The 18,160-nt window shown below is 34.3% G+C and overlaps 1 protein-coding gene across 1 annotated transcript; it reads left to right on the top strand.

Annotated features, from left to right (window-relative positions):
* The first annotated feature begins 9,364 nt into the window (after nucleotides 1-9,364).
* On the top strand, nucleotides 9,365-17,766 carry LOC139774814 (lipase 3-like). The gene is made up of 8 exons (XM_071710293.1): nucleotides 9,365-9,662; nucleotides 9,917-10,115; nucleotides 10,913-11,027; nucleotides 13,347-13,590; nucleotides 13,721-13,879; nucleotides 16,416-16,500; nucleotides 16,767-16,909; nucleotides 17,181-17,766. Exons 1-8 carry the CDS (start codon nucleotides 9,459-9,461, stop codon nucleotides 17,394-17,396), a joined length of 1,365 nt encoding a protein of 454 aa, XP_071566394.1. The 5' UTR covers nucleotides 9,365-9,458; the 3' UTR covers nucleotides 17,397-17,766.
* Nucleotides 17,767-18,160: the final 394 nt, after the last annotated feature.

The following is an 18,160-nucleotide window of genomic DNA, read 5'->3' as shown; positions in this document are numbered from 1 at the left end:
TTACAATCAATATTATATATACAGTTGAACCTCGCTAACTCTAACCCTGTTAACTCTAAAACCTTTATAACTCAAATTTTTTTTCATTGATCCTTTGAAAAACCCTTTATAAGTCGAGAAGAACCTTTGTAACACGAAGAAAGCGTCTATAAGTCGAAGAAAAAAAGGGGATTAACACGAAGTATTTTTCCAGCGTACCAACCCAGGTAACACATATTAGTTTCATATACGTTTTTTGAACGTATACGTAGTTTCATAACCATAAAGAACCATTAAGAAACGTTTGAACAAAAATGTTTTTGAAACCATGATTTAAAGGAACGTATCTTTTACGTTTCTACAGTTAACAAAAATATTTGTTAAATTTTTTCTTTCAAAATTATAATTTGCTTTATCATGTAATAGTTTATTAGCTTTTTTTAAAACATTTAAATTTATATTGCATTAATTATTGAACAAAATAAATCATTTTATCCATGCACATTATCCACTTATTTACTTAAATTAATTTCGTCCTACCGGTCTTAAATCTATTTGTCATGGGACAAATCTGAGCTTAGAAAACTTCCAACAATTGCAAAATAAATGTTCTGCTGAACGTGGCCATTGAAAGTACATTTATGTTTGTTCTGTTTTGAAGAACTTCCTGGTGCACATCAGTAGTGTAATACCTAACAATAAGTTAGAGTGAGACAATTATTGCACAAATGTGCACCAGTTCAGGAATTTCTTCGAAAAAGAATAGCGCCATAGATGGTATAAACTTCTAGAACATTCTCACGCATGTCTCAAAGACGTCATAAACACGTTCAAAAGACGTGAAAAGTAGGAATTTCTAAATTTTTTCATCATTAAAAAAACGTTTCTATAATAGTTTTTTAACCCTTAAATGCCACACCTCTCAAGAATCTCGTAAATGACACATGGGGTCTAAAAGACCCCAGCATGAAAAATGTCTCCTTACTTATTGATTTTTTGATATTTAGTTATGAAAATTATTTTCAATGTTGTTCAAGGCTTAGAAAAGAGAATAAAATGCTTATATTGTTAAAATTTCAATTTCAACATAGTATAAAAAATTAAGATCGCCAACAGTTAAAATATTGGCTCCAAAATCAAAAAAATAAAAAATAATAATAAATAAATATGAGCTCCATTTTTGGCGGGAACATTTGAAAATATATCATTGTAAAGGGTCTGGGGTCCGCTGGACCCCGGGTGGCATTTAAGGGTTAAACGTTATTTTATCGGAAAAGAAATGTTCCATCGAACGTTTTTCGAATGGACATTTTTACTCATGAGAAACGTTTCTAGAAATCGGTTATAAAACGTTTCGGAAAAACTCTTATAAAACATTTCTGAAACGTGTATGTGCTACCTGAGAATTACCTTAGTTTACTTCTACAACTCGAATTGTTTCGAAATATAGAGGTTAATATTATAAATTAACCTCTGTACCTCGAATTTCGATCAATAAAACCTCTATAATTCAAAGTATGAAGCAAAATAAAATCACAGATTTTTTTTCTAAATAAAAAGAATGTCTATACATGGCATTATAGTATTCATCTCTATATATAAATAAATAAAAATTTATTTCTTTAAATGTGTGTGTGTGTAGTTTTTTGTCTTTGTATGTGTGTAGTTCAAGGTTTAAGAGGCTGGCGTAAGTATTTTCATAAAGAAGAAATATTGCTCGAACTGAAAAGCAACCGGCGGACTGTAAACATGGCAATAGCACAGTTGAAAAAGGCAGCAACGTAAAATTCCGCAGTAAAGATTCTATTTTTCCAACTATTCAAAATCTTTTAATTATTACTTTATATATAATTTAATTATTACTTTATATGCTTGCAACACACATATAATTAATTTATTTGTATATAATTGAAAAAGTTATAATATTTGTCGCTATTAAATATTGTACAAAGATTGGATCTTTGTAAAAAACATGTTGAGTTGCTGCTTTCTCGAATAGTATCGTTGAAACAATCACACACTTCGGCAAGACAAAAAATGTTTATCATCTCGACGGTTTCGATGATCATTTTATTAAAATTGACGTAAATGTCTATAATACTCACAATCACAATTTCTCAATCAAAAGACTTAAGAATAATACCGATATATCAAAGTAGAAACGTGGTAGTTCGAACTAGTAATTTTTATATCTAATCGCAAGTGAGTAGGTAAGGAGACGGCGTAATCCAAGTGCGTTATTACGATTTCTAATTCATCAGTGAGGTCAATTCGTTACTGTACTACTAATACTGAGATAATCCTCGAATCTTCGTGCGATCATCCTAGTGGAAAAATGTCTCAGAATTTTTTAGATTTTTTATACGAATTGGAACATTTTTCAGAAAAAATAATAATAATAAAATATTTCAGATTTTTCCCGCTAACATATTTTTACAGAAATCTGAATAAATAAGAGAAAATCTGCGCAATTTTTCAGAAATTTTCATACATAATACATACGGATACTGAAATATTTCGAAAATTCTCATCCAATTATTCCTGAAGTATCTGAGAAATTATATATTATATATTTTTTCACAACACCTCCACGGAAAGTCCGACTTTCATGCCTGTAGAGAGGGGCGAAAGTGGCCAATTTCACGCCAGGGAGGAAAGTTGTTACTTTCCTCCCTGTTTAGCGGTGGAAAGTGAGCACTTTCCTCCTAGAGGCGGAAAGTGCTCACTTTCCTCCCTGTTTAGCGGGTGGAAAGTGAGCCACTTTCCTCCCTAGGGGCGGAAAGTGCTCACTTTCCTCCCTGTTTAGCGGGTGGAAAGTGAGCACTTTCCTCCCTAGGGCGGAAAGTGCTCACTTTCCTCCCTGTTTAGAGCGGGTGGAAAGTGAGCCACTTTCCTCCCTAGGGCAGGAAAGTGCTCACTTTCCTCCTGTTTAGCGAGGTGGAAAGTGACCACTTCCTCTCTAGGGGCGGAAAGTAACGACTTTCCTCCCGTGTTTAGAGCGGGCGGAAAGTAAAGTAACGGGCAAATCTTAAAACATATAGGAAGCTTTCCAGCAAGTGACAAGTCGACACAAGTGTCGTTTTGTCTTTGTTACTCATTCCTAAAAAAAATTATATTCTAAAAATTATATTTCTAACATTTTATTGTCATTTTGCTTCCTCATAGAGGAAGCTTTGTTTTCGTGAATTTCGTATATGAACCTTTGATTACGTATAAAGTTGGGTCTAATTAACCAAATTTAAATAATTTACATATGAAATAGGGGTAGAAGAAACCAACAAAGAGATTGGTTTTTGAGTTTTTGATGCCAATATGTTCAGAGTGTTCTAAAATGTCGAAATATCGCATTAAAATCGCATGTCTGTATGTATGTGCAGATTTGATGTCCGTGATTGCTCTAACTTCCGTAAATATTGAGATATCGGGCTGTTTTTTTTTTTTAATCGATAGAGTATCATTCAAGGAAGGTTGGTATTGAATTTGGCGATGATCGGTAAAGGGGTTCTTTTTTAAAAAAATTTTGAATTTTTTTGGAAATGTCCGTGGTTGCTCTAACTTCCGCAAATTTGGAGATATCGATCTATTTCTAATTTTATTATATTTTTTAGTCTTTTCTACCCCTATTTCATATATAATTTTTTAATATTTGGTTGATTAGACCCAGCTTTATACGCGATCAAAGGTCCATAATTTTGATCGCATATAAAGCTAAGTCTAATCAACAGAATTTAAAAGAATTATATATGAAATAGGGGTAGAAAAGACCGAAATAAAAATTGTTTTTTGAGTTTTCGATGCCAATGTGTTGCTTATGTTCAAAAACGTCGAATTTAAATTTTTTGAGGATCGGTTTTGAGGATTGGCTATCCATCAAATAACTTAGGGTTAATATAAGTTGTAAGACAATTTTCGTTAGTATTTTATTTTAAACGAGCAATTTTATCGTGCTATTAATTTTGTGTTATGTGGGGGGCTTCGCCCCCACACCCCCCACCAGGCAGGGGCTTCGCCCCTGGACCCCACCGGACGCTTTACTCCTAGACCCCACCAGGACTTCGCCCATGGACCCTGCATCACTCTCTTTTTCTCTTTCTATTTAACTACACGCGCGTACAAACTGTACGAATGGAATATCAAATGCATACACTCTACAGGCATTCAAAAGTCGAACATTTCCGTAAAGAGGTGTTGTGAAAAATATCGTGTGCACCTCGGGTCGAAAGCTTTTTCAGACTCGTGTGATTTGCCGCCCTCGCCTTCGGCTCGGGCGACAAACTTCACACTCGTCTGAAAAACGCTACTTTCGCCCCTTGGTGCACAATATACTATTTGAATTTTTCACAAGTCTAAATTCTTAGAAAAAAATCTGAGAAAATATGAGACATTTTTTCAACATTCTTGCGGACCCACGAGAATACTTGCGCATCCCGTTTGCTCGTAGCAAGAAAATAACGATGTGAAGATCGACAACTAATAGCAACCTCAGAGTACATATATCTACGGTATCAGAAAGAGTTAAACAAGACTACAGTACAAGTCAAAATTTAGATGCGCTATAGAAGAAATAGTACAATTCGCAAAATTTAGGCACAGCACCGTAAAATAAATAGGCTTACAGTACAACGCAGAATCTAGATACAGTACTTCGAGAAAGATTTCTTTCATTCCGCAGCGAAAACGCAGATGATATTCGTATGTCACGTGCTACGTCGCCGTATAATGTATCATGTAAACTTAATATGCGACATGTACTGCAATATGCCCTGTTCCTAATATATCTTTTAAACGTTTGTACCGAATAAAGCTCGGACATTTGTAATACATTGCAATCAAAACTACTTATTGTTAGAAGACACTTAAAATGAGTCTAGAAAGTTTCCGCGAGCGATACGGTCGTGGCTTAAAAAAATGTTTAAAAAATCCAATAAATATGATTATAAAGTAGAGTTAAAAGTAGTAGTTAATAAAACGATAAAAATTCACCTCCGTGTCGCCTGCATCCTAAACGTTCGCCACAATTTCCCTCGAAATTTCGTAGACTCAAATGCTTCTAGTAAAGCTAGAAGATTAGCTGGAACATTAATCGCTTCACAATCCCGCAAACGCGCTAAGAGCAGTTACGTTTGATCTACCTACGATCGTTAAATTAATAAAAGAAACAGCCGCGTTATCTTCGCCTCTAATCGCGGGCGTGTTACGTCGAGGAATTTTCGGAAGCGAAAGTCTCCGCTTGCGGACGATTGTAATGAATATATAAGCAGATTAGAGATACATGTGTAATAAAGAGATATGAAGATTATAGCGGGATATCGTTACCAAGCCCTGGTTGATAAAGTATTCGAACAGGTAAACCAGCCCGAGTGGTATCATGTACTTCAGCAGGCCGGGCACTAAATTGATCTTGTCTCTGAAGCTCTTCTTGGGGTTCTTGATGATCTGCTCTTGGCTGTCGATGCCGTTCTTGGTGATCGGGATTTTGGTGTGCGCCGGGTGTTTGAGGATACACCAGAACGTGATCGCTTGCAGGATCGGAACGGCTAGCATAACTAACAACGTGTGCTCGGTGGATAGTATCATGGTGAGCCCGGTGTAAGACACGGCGCCGATCACCCGGCGCCGCCCGTGCCCGACGACCATGTCGAGATCACGTGCCTGCGAGAGAATTAATGACAATTAACTGTCAATACTTAATAATACTTGATAGAAAATAAGAGAATCATCAAGTAGCTGAGAAGCCGAGAAAATAAACACTGAATACGAAGAAATAGAAGTTAAAATTAATGCAAGCTTGTCCTACAATTTTCGCGCCTTCAAATCAACTGACGTTAGAGTCTAATAAGCAGGTTGTTGTATCTAACAAGTTGTTTGTATTAAGCGACTCTTCCGCTTCATCTAGAGTGACAATATAACTCTAGACTCGCATAACGGACGTAACAGTTTACAACAAGTCCTCTTACGTTTTACGAGAGAGTGATTAGCGGTTAGCCGTCGTAACTGTTATTCTGCAGTTATCCATGGCGTGATTATAAACGTACCTATATATATACGTATACTGCCGAGTTCATTACGTTTTCATTATAGTTCATTACGTTTTCACATATACACACTTCCAGATCTGAAAGACCGAATCGCCAGCGTTGCATTATCTTATCGCTACTTCGCTGTCACAACTGTCTAAATGTTAATACTACAATTCAGTGTACTCTGGAAATATACCCGTAGTCCGGGAGTCAGGGCTATTAAAAAATGAGAATATTGAAGTTCACGGCGCAAAGCTGGAACTTTTTTTAATCGATTCTTATGATTTCCCGTAACAAGTGTGTAAAGTCTCTAGAATCAACTCGGCCCGCTTCGCCTTTTTTTATTGCAAAATATGTAAAAAAACGCGTTTCTGTATAGTTTTCTTTAAATAACTCCTTCTGTGTTGGTCAAACGACAAAACTTGAAGAGAGGAAAATTGTTCGGAAGAAAATTTCCTATAAAAATAAGCCTTAAAAAAATTTTTTTAATTGCAAATTGGCAAAAGATACGCGAGAAAAGGGCCATTTTTACAGGTTCCCGAAAACTGGGTTAAAAATTATCATATTTAAGCGGACATTCACTCAATGATACCTTTCAGTATGCTGAACAAGTGTGCACAAGGCTCGCCTCCAATTTCTATATGGCTGCCTATTAACAAATTATTTATGCAAATCGGGCGCTTGGCTCTCACGTCTGAATGGGTGAACTTATTTTGATGCACTTTATCGGAAATGAAAGGTAACGATGTCTACTTTATGAATTTAAAATAAAAAATTTTTTTTTTTCTAAAACTTAACTATTATTTAAAACAATTTAAATTTCGCGTATTAAATATCGGCGTTGTTTATTGGCGTAGAGTAATGCAAATAGCACCATTGGTTTGCGCTTAAAAAATCATGAATTTAAAAAAAAAACGTCCCGATATGACCAATAGAAGCCGAGATAATTGACTTTTACATAATTAATGATTATAGCTAAACTATTTCATATTTTTACTTGAAATTTGGTGTGAAGGTACTGGAGTGAGTGCTTTAACGGTGGAATTTTTTTCGCTGCAATTCGACTGCCAGGTTCGGCGAAAAAAAATGTCGAATACAGCGGTTTTAGAGCGAGAGCGCCGGAGCGGACGCAGCGGCGGCTCGACTGCGTGGCGTGCAGGCGCGCGAGCCGCCGCTGCGTCCGCTAAGCTCGCTTAATTAACAATTACTTTTTTCTGCAACAAAAGCACGTATCCAAACGATTTTTTTAAAAATCTGCTTCAAATTTTCCGAATTTTATGATTATCACATTATAAATGTCATATTCTCAGTATTAACGGAGATAAACAAGATATATTAGGAAAAATACGTATTAATTAATAACAAATTATTTTGTGATATTTTACATTTTTAAGCTGTTTTTTACACATACCGACATTTTTTTAAATGCGATATTTCGACGTTTTAGAACATAAGGAACACATTGGCATCGAAAACTAAAAAAAACAATTTCCTTTTTGGTCTTTTCTACCCCTATTTCATATATAATTCATTAACATTTGGTTGATTAGATCTAATTTTATATGCGATCAAAGGTCCATATACGAAGTTTATGAAAACAGAGCTTCCTCTATGAGGAAGCAAAACTACGGGAATGTGATAAGAATTTTTATACTTCAGGTTACAGTTTGAGTGTGCAGGACCTCGATACCCACCGGTCAGGTGACAATGATCACGTACCCGCGTGTCGTCTGGCGCGAACGGTTTCTCGCATATGTAGCAGTGTGTCGCACTGCGAAATATCTCCCACTCGTTTGGCGTTAAGTCTATCATGTCAATATTATTAGATAAGATACGATACACCACCGATATGTATGAAACGTCTCTGTAATTGAGTCTTCACACTTTCAATTCGCGTGATTTGAGCCACCAACGACTGTTGGCGGCCGGTTGATAATCGCGGCCGTTTGACTCGGCTTTTTTCTTGCAACGATTTGATAAACTCAACACATCGTTGCTCCCACGCGGCAAATTCTTCTACCGAATTCAGTTGAGCGGCTTGCTCCAACAACTCTTGCTTCAACAACTCGTGCTCCAACAACTCGTGCTCCATATTCTCAAAGATTCCTTCCAAAGACTGCTCGCTCGCTTGCTTGCTTGAGAATACTATGATTTTAACACTATTTTCCATCGTTTTATACTTTTCTTCTATCGCTTTTTCTCTTTTCTTAATCATTTCTTCCTCTTCTACTTCTACGTCACAGAGAGGTGACATCTCTTAGACCCTTTGGATCTCAATAAGCAAATAAGCTATTTGCTTATTAGTAAAAAATTTCGTCCGAATGGTAACATAAACCATGTCCCAACACGTAGCTCGTCAAAGGACGAGACAATTGTGGGTCATAAACTATAGCAGTCTGTCATCGGTGCTCAATTCTATAACATTTGCATGGCTCTTATCTGGCCGGATGTGCCTCCACGCAAAAAACATAGAATTTGTCCGTCCCTGTTTTTCACCATCATGTTGAGAGATACCCTCACCAATCATAGTATATCTACACATCAGGTGAAGCAAATCTCAAAATCTCAGGTACTTGCACTCGTGCGTTCGTGCGTAAAAGAGTCTGACTGTTTCTATCTTTACTCCCTCCCCTCCCCACCTGAGCAGCTACGGGGACAGATGTCCTGACACGTAGCTATTCATAGGACGTGATAATTGTAGGTCATAAATTATAGCAGCCTGTCATCGGCGCTCGATTCTATAACATTTGCATAAGAAACTCTTCGATACAAAATTTCTTTGGAACGCAGACCTAGAAAAATGGTCTTCGGTACCATAATTATAACCTAAATAAATATCTGGCTGCAATCTTGAAAGAACCTCTTCCTGCGTTCAACTAAAATCTATTGTTTAAGTCACGTAAATATGTTTTTTTTTGTTGATTTTTTTTTTGGAACGTAGACCTAAAAAATGGCCTTCGGCACCATAATTATTTATTTATTTATTTATTTATCTATTTATTTATTTATTTATTTAATTTTCTATTTATCTATTTTTTTTAAATTTATCTATTTATTAATCTATTTAATTTTCTATTTATTAATCTATTTAATTATCTATTTATTAATCTATTTAATTTTTTAATTTATTTATTTATTTATTTTTTAATTTATCTATTTATTAATCTATTTAATTTTTGTTTATTTATTTATTTTTTTTAATTTATCCCCCGCCCAGCTCCCCCCCCCCCCGCCACCCACCACCCTTGCCTCCCCCCCCCCTCCACGCCGTCATCCCCCTCCACAATTGAGTTAGAACCGACATAGCTTATCTACTGTCGACTCAGCACTTATCGCGTTTGTTTCTCATTGCAGACCGTATTGCAGGAATAAGTTGCCTCGAGTTTGCCAAAAAGTATTTTAAGTAAGATTGTGCCGACATAAAGGACTTTTCTTACAATCTACTTTGCAATAAGTGATATGATTACATCAGATATGAAATCCATGTTTCTTGCATTTTTAATTATTATGACGTTCTCAGAATCAGAAGGAAGATTGCAGAGCATATTGTCGGTTTTTCTAAACGAATTCTTAAATTTCTTCTTCCCTAAGGACCCTGGTTTAGTGAGAGTAAGAAGAATGGATCGAGTCGAAGAAATGATGAGTGGAAAAATATTGGATTGTGTGAGTAAAAATTCTTTTCAGTTTTAGTCTTGAATTTACGTGTATTTTGTAGTAAATTAAATTTATCTTTGTAGTTCTATGATAAATATAGATTAAACTATACCATATACAATTTCGTCGTCTTAAATTGTTAAGCCAAAAGTGTCTAAACGTTGTGTAAATATTTTTTGACATTTAAAATTAATCGAAATCGAAATAGAGATAAAACGATGATATCTCGCTGATGTTACATATTATGCTATTCTTTTACATAGGTTGGCTTGGTAGAACGATATAATTATCCCGCTGAGGAGCATAACGTCACAACGGAGGATGGTTACAATTTGAAAATACACAGGATACCTGGAAGTCCATTATCGGATAATAAGAAAAAGAAGGAAATTATATTTATGCAACACGGTCTTTTGGCTTCATCTGATTCCTGGGTATTGTTAGGTCCTGGTAAAGATCTTGGTACGTATATTTACTGATTACATGTAGTTGTTAATGTAACGTGCGAATCAATTCAAAGCATCGTGTAAAATTTCACCATATAGCGTTCTTGTGGAAAAAAGATTTTACCTTCAAATCTCATAACTTGAAAATTATTAATGCTGTAACGTTTTTGCAAGTGTGCTATTTTAAAATTTAGTCGAAATGCCTTTTTTATATATAAAAATGTTAAGGCAATACTATTTAATATTTTAAAATTCGAAGTATAGGTTCCAATGGAAAATCCGTACGAATAAACCGGGCTAACTAAGAACCAGCGCGGTAAATGAAGCGCGAAAGTTTTATTTATATTTCTATTTTACATATCTTCCAACCTTGACTGCGTGCCGACTAAATGTCAGATGTCAGACTTGAAACACAGCTCCGGTTGGAGTAGTAAAATCCCCCCTACACCTAATTAAATCGATTCGATTTAATTTTTGATGCTATATGCATCTAAATAACTGTAAAGAAATTATTGCAAAAAATATTAATATTTTAATATCAAGCTATTGGAAATAAAGAGTTTTTTCATGATATATAGATGTCAAAGAAGATTACAAAGACATAATGGAACATTAGTTATTCTCCAATTTGAAGTGGAATTAAATAAAATTTGAAGCTTAATCAAATTATTAAAGTTTTGAAAATTGCGAAATATAATGTTTTTGAAAAACTGATTTTAAATTTTAGAAAAGAAAACACATTTTCATATACATTTCATCGATATTATACATCGTACTAATAGTCAATTAGCTTATTATTATCTTATGTTGCAGCATTTTTATTGACAGATCAAGGATATGACGTATGGATTGGAAATGTAAGAGGAAATAGTTACGGCAGATCGCATGTAAATATGACGACATACGATCCCAAATTCTGGCAATATAGGTAAAATATTTTTTTTTAAAATTATTTTGAGCGAACATTAGATCTCAAGCTTATAAATTTTAAATCAAAAGTACGACCTGCCTAAAAATGAGATATTTATGAAGCAAAATGATAAAATAATCGTTACTTCCCATACAGCACAAATTATTTTTTAAATATTTTTAAAATATTTTTTAGGAAGATTAAAATAATTTACAAAAATATTTTTAGAATGTTTTTATGTCCGCCAGATCATGTCAGAAAAATATTTTCAAAAATATTTTTTCACAACACCTCCACGGAAAGTTCGACTTTCCATGCCTGTAGAGAGGGGCGAAAGCGGTCAATTTCACGCCAAGGCGGCATAGCGGGCGGAAAGTAACCACTTTCCTCCCTAGGGCGGAAAGTGACCACTTTCCACCCGCTAAACAGGGAGGAAAGTGGTCACTTTCCTCCCTAGGGAGGAAAGTGGTTACTTTCCGCCCGCTATGCCGCCTTGGCGTGAAATTGACCACTCTCGTTTCTCTCTAGGCATGGAAGTCGAACTTTCCGTAAAGGTATTGTGAAAAATATCGTGTGCATTTCGGGGCGAAAGCTTTTTCAGACTCGTGTGATTTGCCGCCCGAGCCGAAGGCGAGGGCGGCAAACTTCACACTCGTCTGAAAAATGCTACTTTCGCCCCTTGGTGCACAATATAGGGGAGACCGGGGCTAAACCGCCAGTTTTTTTTCGGTGCCGATTTTTAACAACAAAATAAATAATTTTAGTTAAATGTGGTATACCACTGTAAAGAGTAAACCTTTAGCTACAAAATTTATATAGGAAATTTTTATCTATGTTGCTTTGTTTAACCGGTATAGAGCAAAAACGACAACGGTGGAAAAATTTGAATCTAAAAAATGCCGGGGTTGAACCGCCACCCCCCCGGGATAAATCAGTTTCAGGTTTGATCGCTCATGAAATATTAGATATCTACACTGGATTCGTGTTCAGCATGCATTACTCTTTATAATCAGCATGCATTTATAATCACGTACCTCGAGATTTGGAGAGCAAATATTATTGCAGATATTACAAAATTTCCACGCGCAGAAAATTTCACTTTTCACCACGAAAACACGTTTGCCTCCGTAAAAATCATAACACGGCAGGTAACCTGCCGAAACTCCGTTGGTCACATGGGTACCATAAGCAGCGTTTACAATGTTAATAGCGAGTTCGCACAATATACAGGTTCCGAGATATTTGATTTGGCGGTTCAACCCCGTTGGCGGTTTAGCCCCGGTCTCCCCTACTATTAAAAGATTGCAAATAAATATATTCAATAATATTTGTAAAATCTTTTAGAAATATTGCTTCGAAAAATAAAATATGTTAGACCCAATCAGCAATAATTGTTTCACGTTTAAAAGATTTTTTTAATATTTGAAAAATATACATCTTTACATCTTACTTTGGAAAATATTTTGTATATTTATAGCATTGTGGTGTGTGTTGGGTAAGTCTTGCGTCGTATTGCTGGCGAAAATATGTGTCGCGAATGTCATGATTTCATGATTTTGCTTCGCCGTAGGCCTGCTTATATTAGATCCCAACTAAAATTTACTTGCAAGTTAGTCTTACCATTATGCGCCGCCTAGCGGCGTCGTTGCGAACTGGCACGGAAAAATGCGCTACCATGCATCTTTTTTAATTAAGAATATTTCATAATATTTCAAAAATATTTGAAAAAAGATTATAGAACCAATAATAAATTTAAAATATTTTTAAATATTTTGGAACAAGATTATAAAACATTAAATATGTAGAATTAAATTAATATTTCAAAAATATATTTCAAATATTTAAGAAAATATTGTCTGGGTGATAAAGAAGAACATTTTTATAAATATTTTTAAAAGATTCTTAAAATATTCTTAAAAATGTTATCACAAACGATTTTGTAACTATTTTAAAATATTCCTAAAACCGTTTTAAAATATATCTTGCAATATTTTTATAGAAATATTTAGAAATATTTTTTGAAAACATTTTGTGCTGTATGTGTTGTGTACTGAATAGAGTATACTTACCAAGTGATATAAATATAAAGTCAGGAATTTCTAAAAGAGTATATGCAATAAAGACGTAAAGCATGTATGAAAATGAAAAAAGGAAACTTATAACACGTTTTATAAACGTTAAAGTTTGCACAGTATTCTCTTTATTCCCAAGATTGTAAGTCTTTTATTTCTTACTCGTTTTCTCACTGTAAATTGATTGCGTACATACATTTATCAAATAGAGAAGAGGGCGAGAAAATGTTTTGTAAAATAATATCATAATTCTTACTCTTTTCAGCTTTCACGAGATTGGAACAAAAGATCTACCGGCCATGTTCGATTACATTCTCAATTATACAAAGCGAAAAGATTTATACTATATCGGTCATTCAATGGGAGGTACTACGCTGCTCACTCTTCTGTCAACAAAACCAGAATATAATATAAAAATAAAAATGGCTATTTGTCTGGCTCCTGCTTCTTTTTGGATAAAAGTGACACCTATAATTAACGAAGTTGCTAACATTTATCCAATATTGATGGTAACTGCCATAATCTGTGACCCCTTATTGCAAGCAATATAGTGTTTAAAATACATGAATCATAATTTTTATTATTTAATGTGCATGCTAAAAATACTAATACTTGATTTGTTTGTTTTACACGTGCCAGGAAGTTCTACGAGAGCGTGAAATATATGATTTTCTCCCACAATCTTTAGCGACTGTTACGTTATTAAGAATATTATGTAAAGATAATACGATGACTCAAATTATTTGCGTCACTGTATTATTTTTAATCGCCGGTTCTGATCCACCACAACTTAACACTGTAAGTTTTATCATACATAAGACACACAACCCGGAAAAAAAAGATTATATATTTTGCTGTGTAGGCTGTATAATATTATATCCCAGGTAGCAGAGTAACGTCAAATTACGTGTTAATAACGTCTTAATGACATCCTCTAACGTCAATAAGACGTCTTTAGACGTCATCTTCCTACTTGGGATATAATCATATAGGATTATATGTACTTCCATATAAATCTTACATGTATAATCCATACTAGAGCTGTTATTTTTGATAACTTCGAAGCTCCGAAGCTTCGAAAGAATTCAAAGCTTTGAAGTTACCTTCGAACTTTCGAAGCTTCGAATATCGAATTCTTCGAAGCAAATTACCAGCCCTAATTTGGGTATCCGTATCGACGCGGGTATAATAGCGTATGCTATAGATATCTGTATATTACATGGAGACGCGTATATGCAGAGTAATAAAACATAAATTCTCACACGCTTCAAAAATGGATAAAATATATGAAAGAATGCTTTTATTAACTTTCCATTTTTTCGGTACCTTCTTAGTGCATACGTGGGTCTGTCATGTTCAACACTATTTTTCCTACCTTAAGGGGTCATGCCACCATGACCGTTTCCAAAACAAGCATAAATTCTAGATTTTTTTCTTCGCAACTACTGCGTAAAATTAATTTACATTTAAAGGGTCTATTCTACATAATTTTAAGTATAAGTCATAAAAATTTCATTCGATTTTATTGATAATTGTGACCAGTACAGCAATTCTTATGAAGCGGCGCTGCCTCTGTACGGGCCGGCGACATTCTGACGCCCACACGGATAGTTTGAAACCATTAAATGAAGAATTTTCTTGTAAATAAAGAAAATAGCTAAAACTTAGCATAGCGGTTTTCAATTTTCTCGAAAATTGTGGAAATGTGCTCGATTCTAAAATTAAACATCGTTTTTGCCTCAAAATAACAAATTAAAAAAAATTGTTATTAAAAAACGGAGCAACATATCCAAAAAATCCTATGCTAGGTCGGAGAAAATCTATTTAGACATATTCCTACCAAATTTCAAGTCAATCGGACCATTAGTTTCGGCTGTACAACGTCGCCCGACTTGAAAAATGTAGTTTCGAGAAAAACACAAAAGAAAAAAGACTCAAGTTTCTTATGTGATAAAATTGCATTTCTTAGCTCATTGGCCTTAGCTCAAAATGTTCTTAAGAGACTTCAAACTTAAAGAAAATTAAAAAAAAACAAATCGAAAAAAAGAAAGTTGCATGGTGGCATGACCCCTTAAAGTATTTTAAAAAATCTGAAAAAATTCACAAAACATCTGTTTACATTGTAGTTGACGATTTTTGTCTTTTGATGAACATAGTTTATTTAATATTTTATCTTTAATGAACTTTGAATAAAATTAGCAAAATTATTACTTACAAAAAAGATGACATCTAGTGCATACGTGGGTCTGAGACGTCCGTGCGAGATTTGACTTGCTCGGTATTCGGAGATATATTAATCTTTCGTAACAGCTCTGGGTCCCTCTTGAGTCCCTTCTTCTACCTACTTTTTTAAGAAGGGGAGGCAGACAGGCAGGCTTGTCAGTTTTACAGTTACGAGCCGATATTATTTTGGCTCAAAGTCCGAAAGATCAATAAAACCGAATACCGAGCAACTATTGGGATCTGACATGGAGGCGGGGCTTAACCATATAGGGCGCAGAACGGCTTACACTTTCTCATATAAAGAGTCGCTTTCTTCATTTTTAATGCACTTTTCCAGACTTTAAAACGATCAATTTTCGCTAAATTGCCAAATAAATGTTTTACATGTATGAAGCACTCATTTTGGGGTTAGAAAAGCAATAAAATCGAACATTTAAAGTTTTTGGAGCCTTATTTTCACAACCGCGAACTGAATAATTAATTCTGCTCGTAGATTTTTAACGCGGAGAATAAAATTTAACATCCATAATAATTCAATGCAATTGTAATTCGCCAGTACGAAATAATAACTATAAGACATATGAATCGGCCTGACTGGCAATAATTTTATCGTCGTGACGATTCGACCATTGATTTTGGCCCGATTAATCGTCAAGCGTTTATAATCTTTGATACTTATACATATAAGCATCTTATTTTTAAAATAATTTAAATTATTTGAATATCGAAACTTTCGAAGCAAATCACCAGCCCTAATCCATACATAAGTGCATATATAATCTAGTGTTCATATCTAGTTATATTTGGCATTATATAAGCCCATATATAATGATATATGGACCCATATATAATTTTATATAAAGTACCAAATTTCATATATAATCACATATAATCATATATATGTTTATAATTATACATAATCTTTTTTTTCCCGGGAAAAGTCAAACGTAATACGATGTTTATAATGTGTGTAAATACTTATATTTTATAATTTTTCTAATTTTTTATAATGAAATAAACTTACTGTGACGGTTCTAGCTACTCCCTAATCTCCTTTTCTAATTTAAGTCGCTATATGCCTTTTTATTTATATAAATTATTTCTGTTATAGACAATCCTGCCAGATTTATTCTCCTATTTTCCAGCTGGTACTTCTACACAAACATTAGATCATTTTTTCCAAAATATACGTATAAGTGAGTATTCCCTCTTTTATAAAACAGAATTCCCTTTTATAAAGCAATATTCTAGTTGATGTGATGTTACAATAAACATTTCTTGTCGTTTAAGATAAGATATTACTGAAGGATGTAAATTAATTTACATAATTTTCTACTGCAGGTTAATTTATAATTATATGCATATGTAATTATTTAATTTTTTTTCAAATATATTTTCAAGTTATAGGCACGTATTTCTCTAGATGTACAATTAATTTAATATCGATTGTTGCTTGTTGCAGATGACTTTCGAAACTATGATTATGGAATAGCTGAAAACTATAAGCGATACAAACAGAAAACACCCCCAAGTTATGATCTCAAAAAGATAATTGCTCCAATAATTTTATTTTACGCAACAAATGATATGCTTGTTACAGACGAGGTAACAGTTCTCCGTTAAGTTTTTTATTGTCTAATTTTTACTCACAAGTAAAAGCAAAAGAAAGAAATATTTACACAAACATGATGAAATGGTAATCACGTAAACTGTTAACAATACGAAAGAATCCGATTGAATGTAAAATGTAATGCAAAGTATAAAAGAAAAAACAGCTGACTTATATCAATCAGATCGATTTTCTACTCTTCATATATTTAAATCATCTTGTTATTAATATCGTTCTTTCATTATTGCATGGGTTTTTGATTTTCAGAATGTGTTGGAACTTGGCAAACACTTACCAAATGTTCTTCTAACTGAGAAAGTTCCATTTAAACTTTTCAATCATATAGATTACGTGATAGCAATCAACGTGAAAACTCTTTTATACGATCGTGTGTTAGAACTAATACAAAGGTTTGATACTGACCAAAATAAGAGCCCTCGGCGGGGGAGAGGTAGAAATAGGGTCAAAAACAGAGCTGTGTGAAAGGGTGGAGGTGCAGGATTGAAGGAGGGTATGAAGGAGGTTGAGAGGAAGCGGTGGGATTGGAGGTGAGGATAGAATCGAGGTGAAGCGGCCAGAAATCGAGAGAGAAGAGGAGAGTTGAAAGTGAGGTTAGGATGACGGAGAGGAATTGGAAGGAGGACGCGGCAAGAGGGAAAGTAATGGTCAGGTCGGGTCAGGAAGGATGTATGTTTGTAAAGGATTGGGTACGTCCCTGAAAAACGCCAGTTTATGTAATGTATGTGTATAAGTGAGGTGGAGATACATTGTAAAAGGTTTGTGATCGTTCCTTTAAAAAAAACGCCTTTCGAACCCTGCGGAGAAATGAAATAAAGCATACAATACAATATAATACTGACCAAAATAAGTCTATGAAATAAATCTAATCGATAAATGTAAATTAAATGGAGAGAAATCCTAAACTCTCCGTACATATAATTTGAAATGGTAGTAAACGTAGAATTGCTAAAAATTGAGTAAATAACTATATGCGCGCGCGCGCGTGTGTGTGTGTGTGTGTATTTCTTTAAATTCACATAAGATTTGTCAATATAAAATTATCAATTATTATGTTAATTAGGCTATGTTGTGATAAGATTAAAAAGAGAACACTATGAGATACACTACCCATACAGCACAAAATATTTTGGTAAAACTCCACAATTAGGGCCAATACAAGAAATCAATTGGAAGTAAATCTTATGTATTTTTGCCCCCTGAATTCGAAACTGTTTGATAAACTTGGG

The sequence above is a fragment of the Temnothorax nylanderi genome, unplaced genomic scaffold (genome assembly GCF_030848795.1).
Source record: "Temnothorax nylanderi isolate EJ_2023f unplaced genomic scaffold, tnyl_v1.0 TNYL_tig0088_pilon, whole genome shotgun sequence".
NCBI lineage: Eukaryota > Metazoa > Arthropoda > Insecta > Hymenoptera > Formicidae > Temnothorax > Temnothorax nylanderi.
This window is presented reverse-complemented; position numbering and strand designations above follow the sequence as displayed.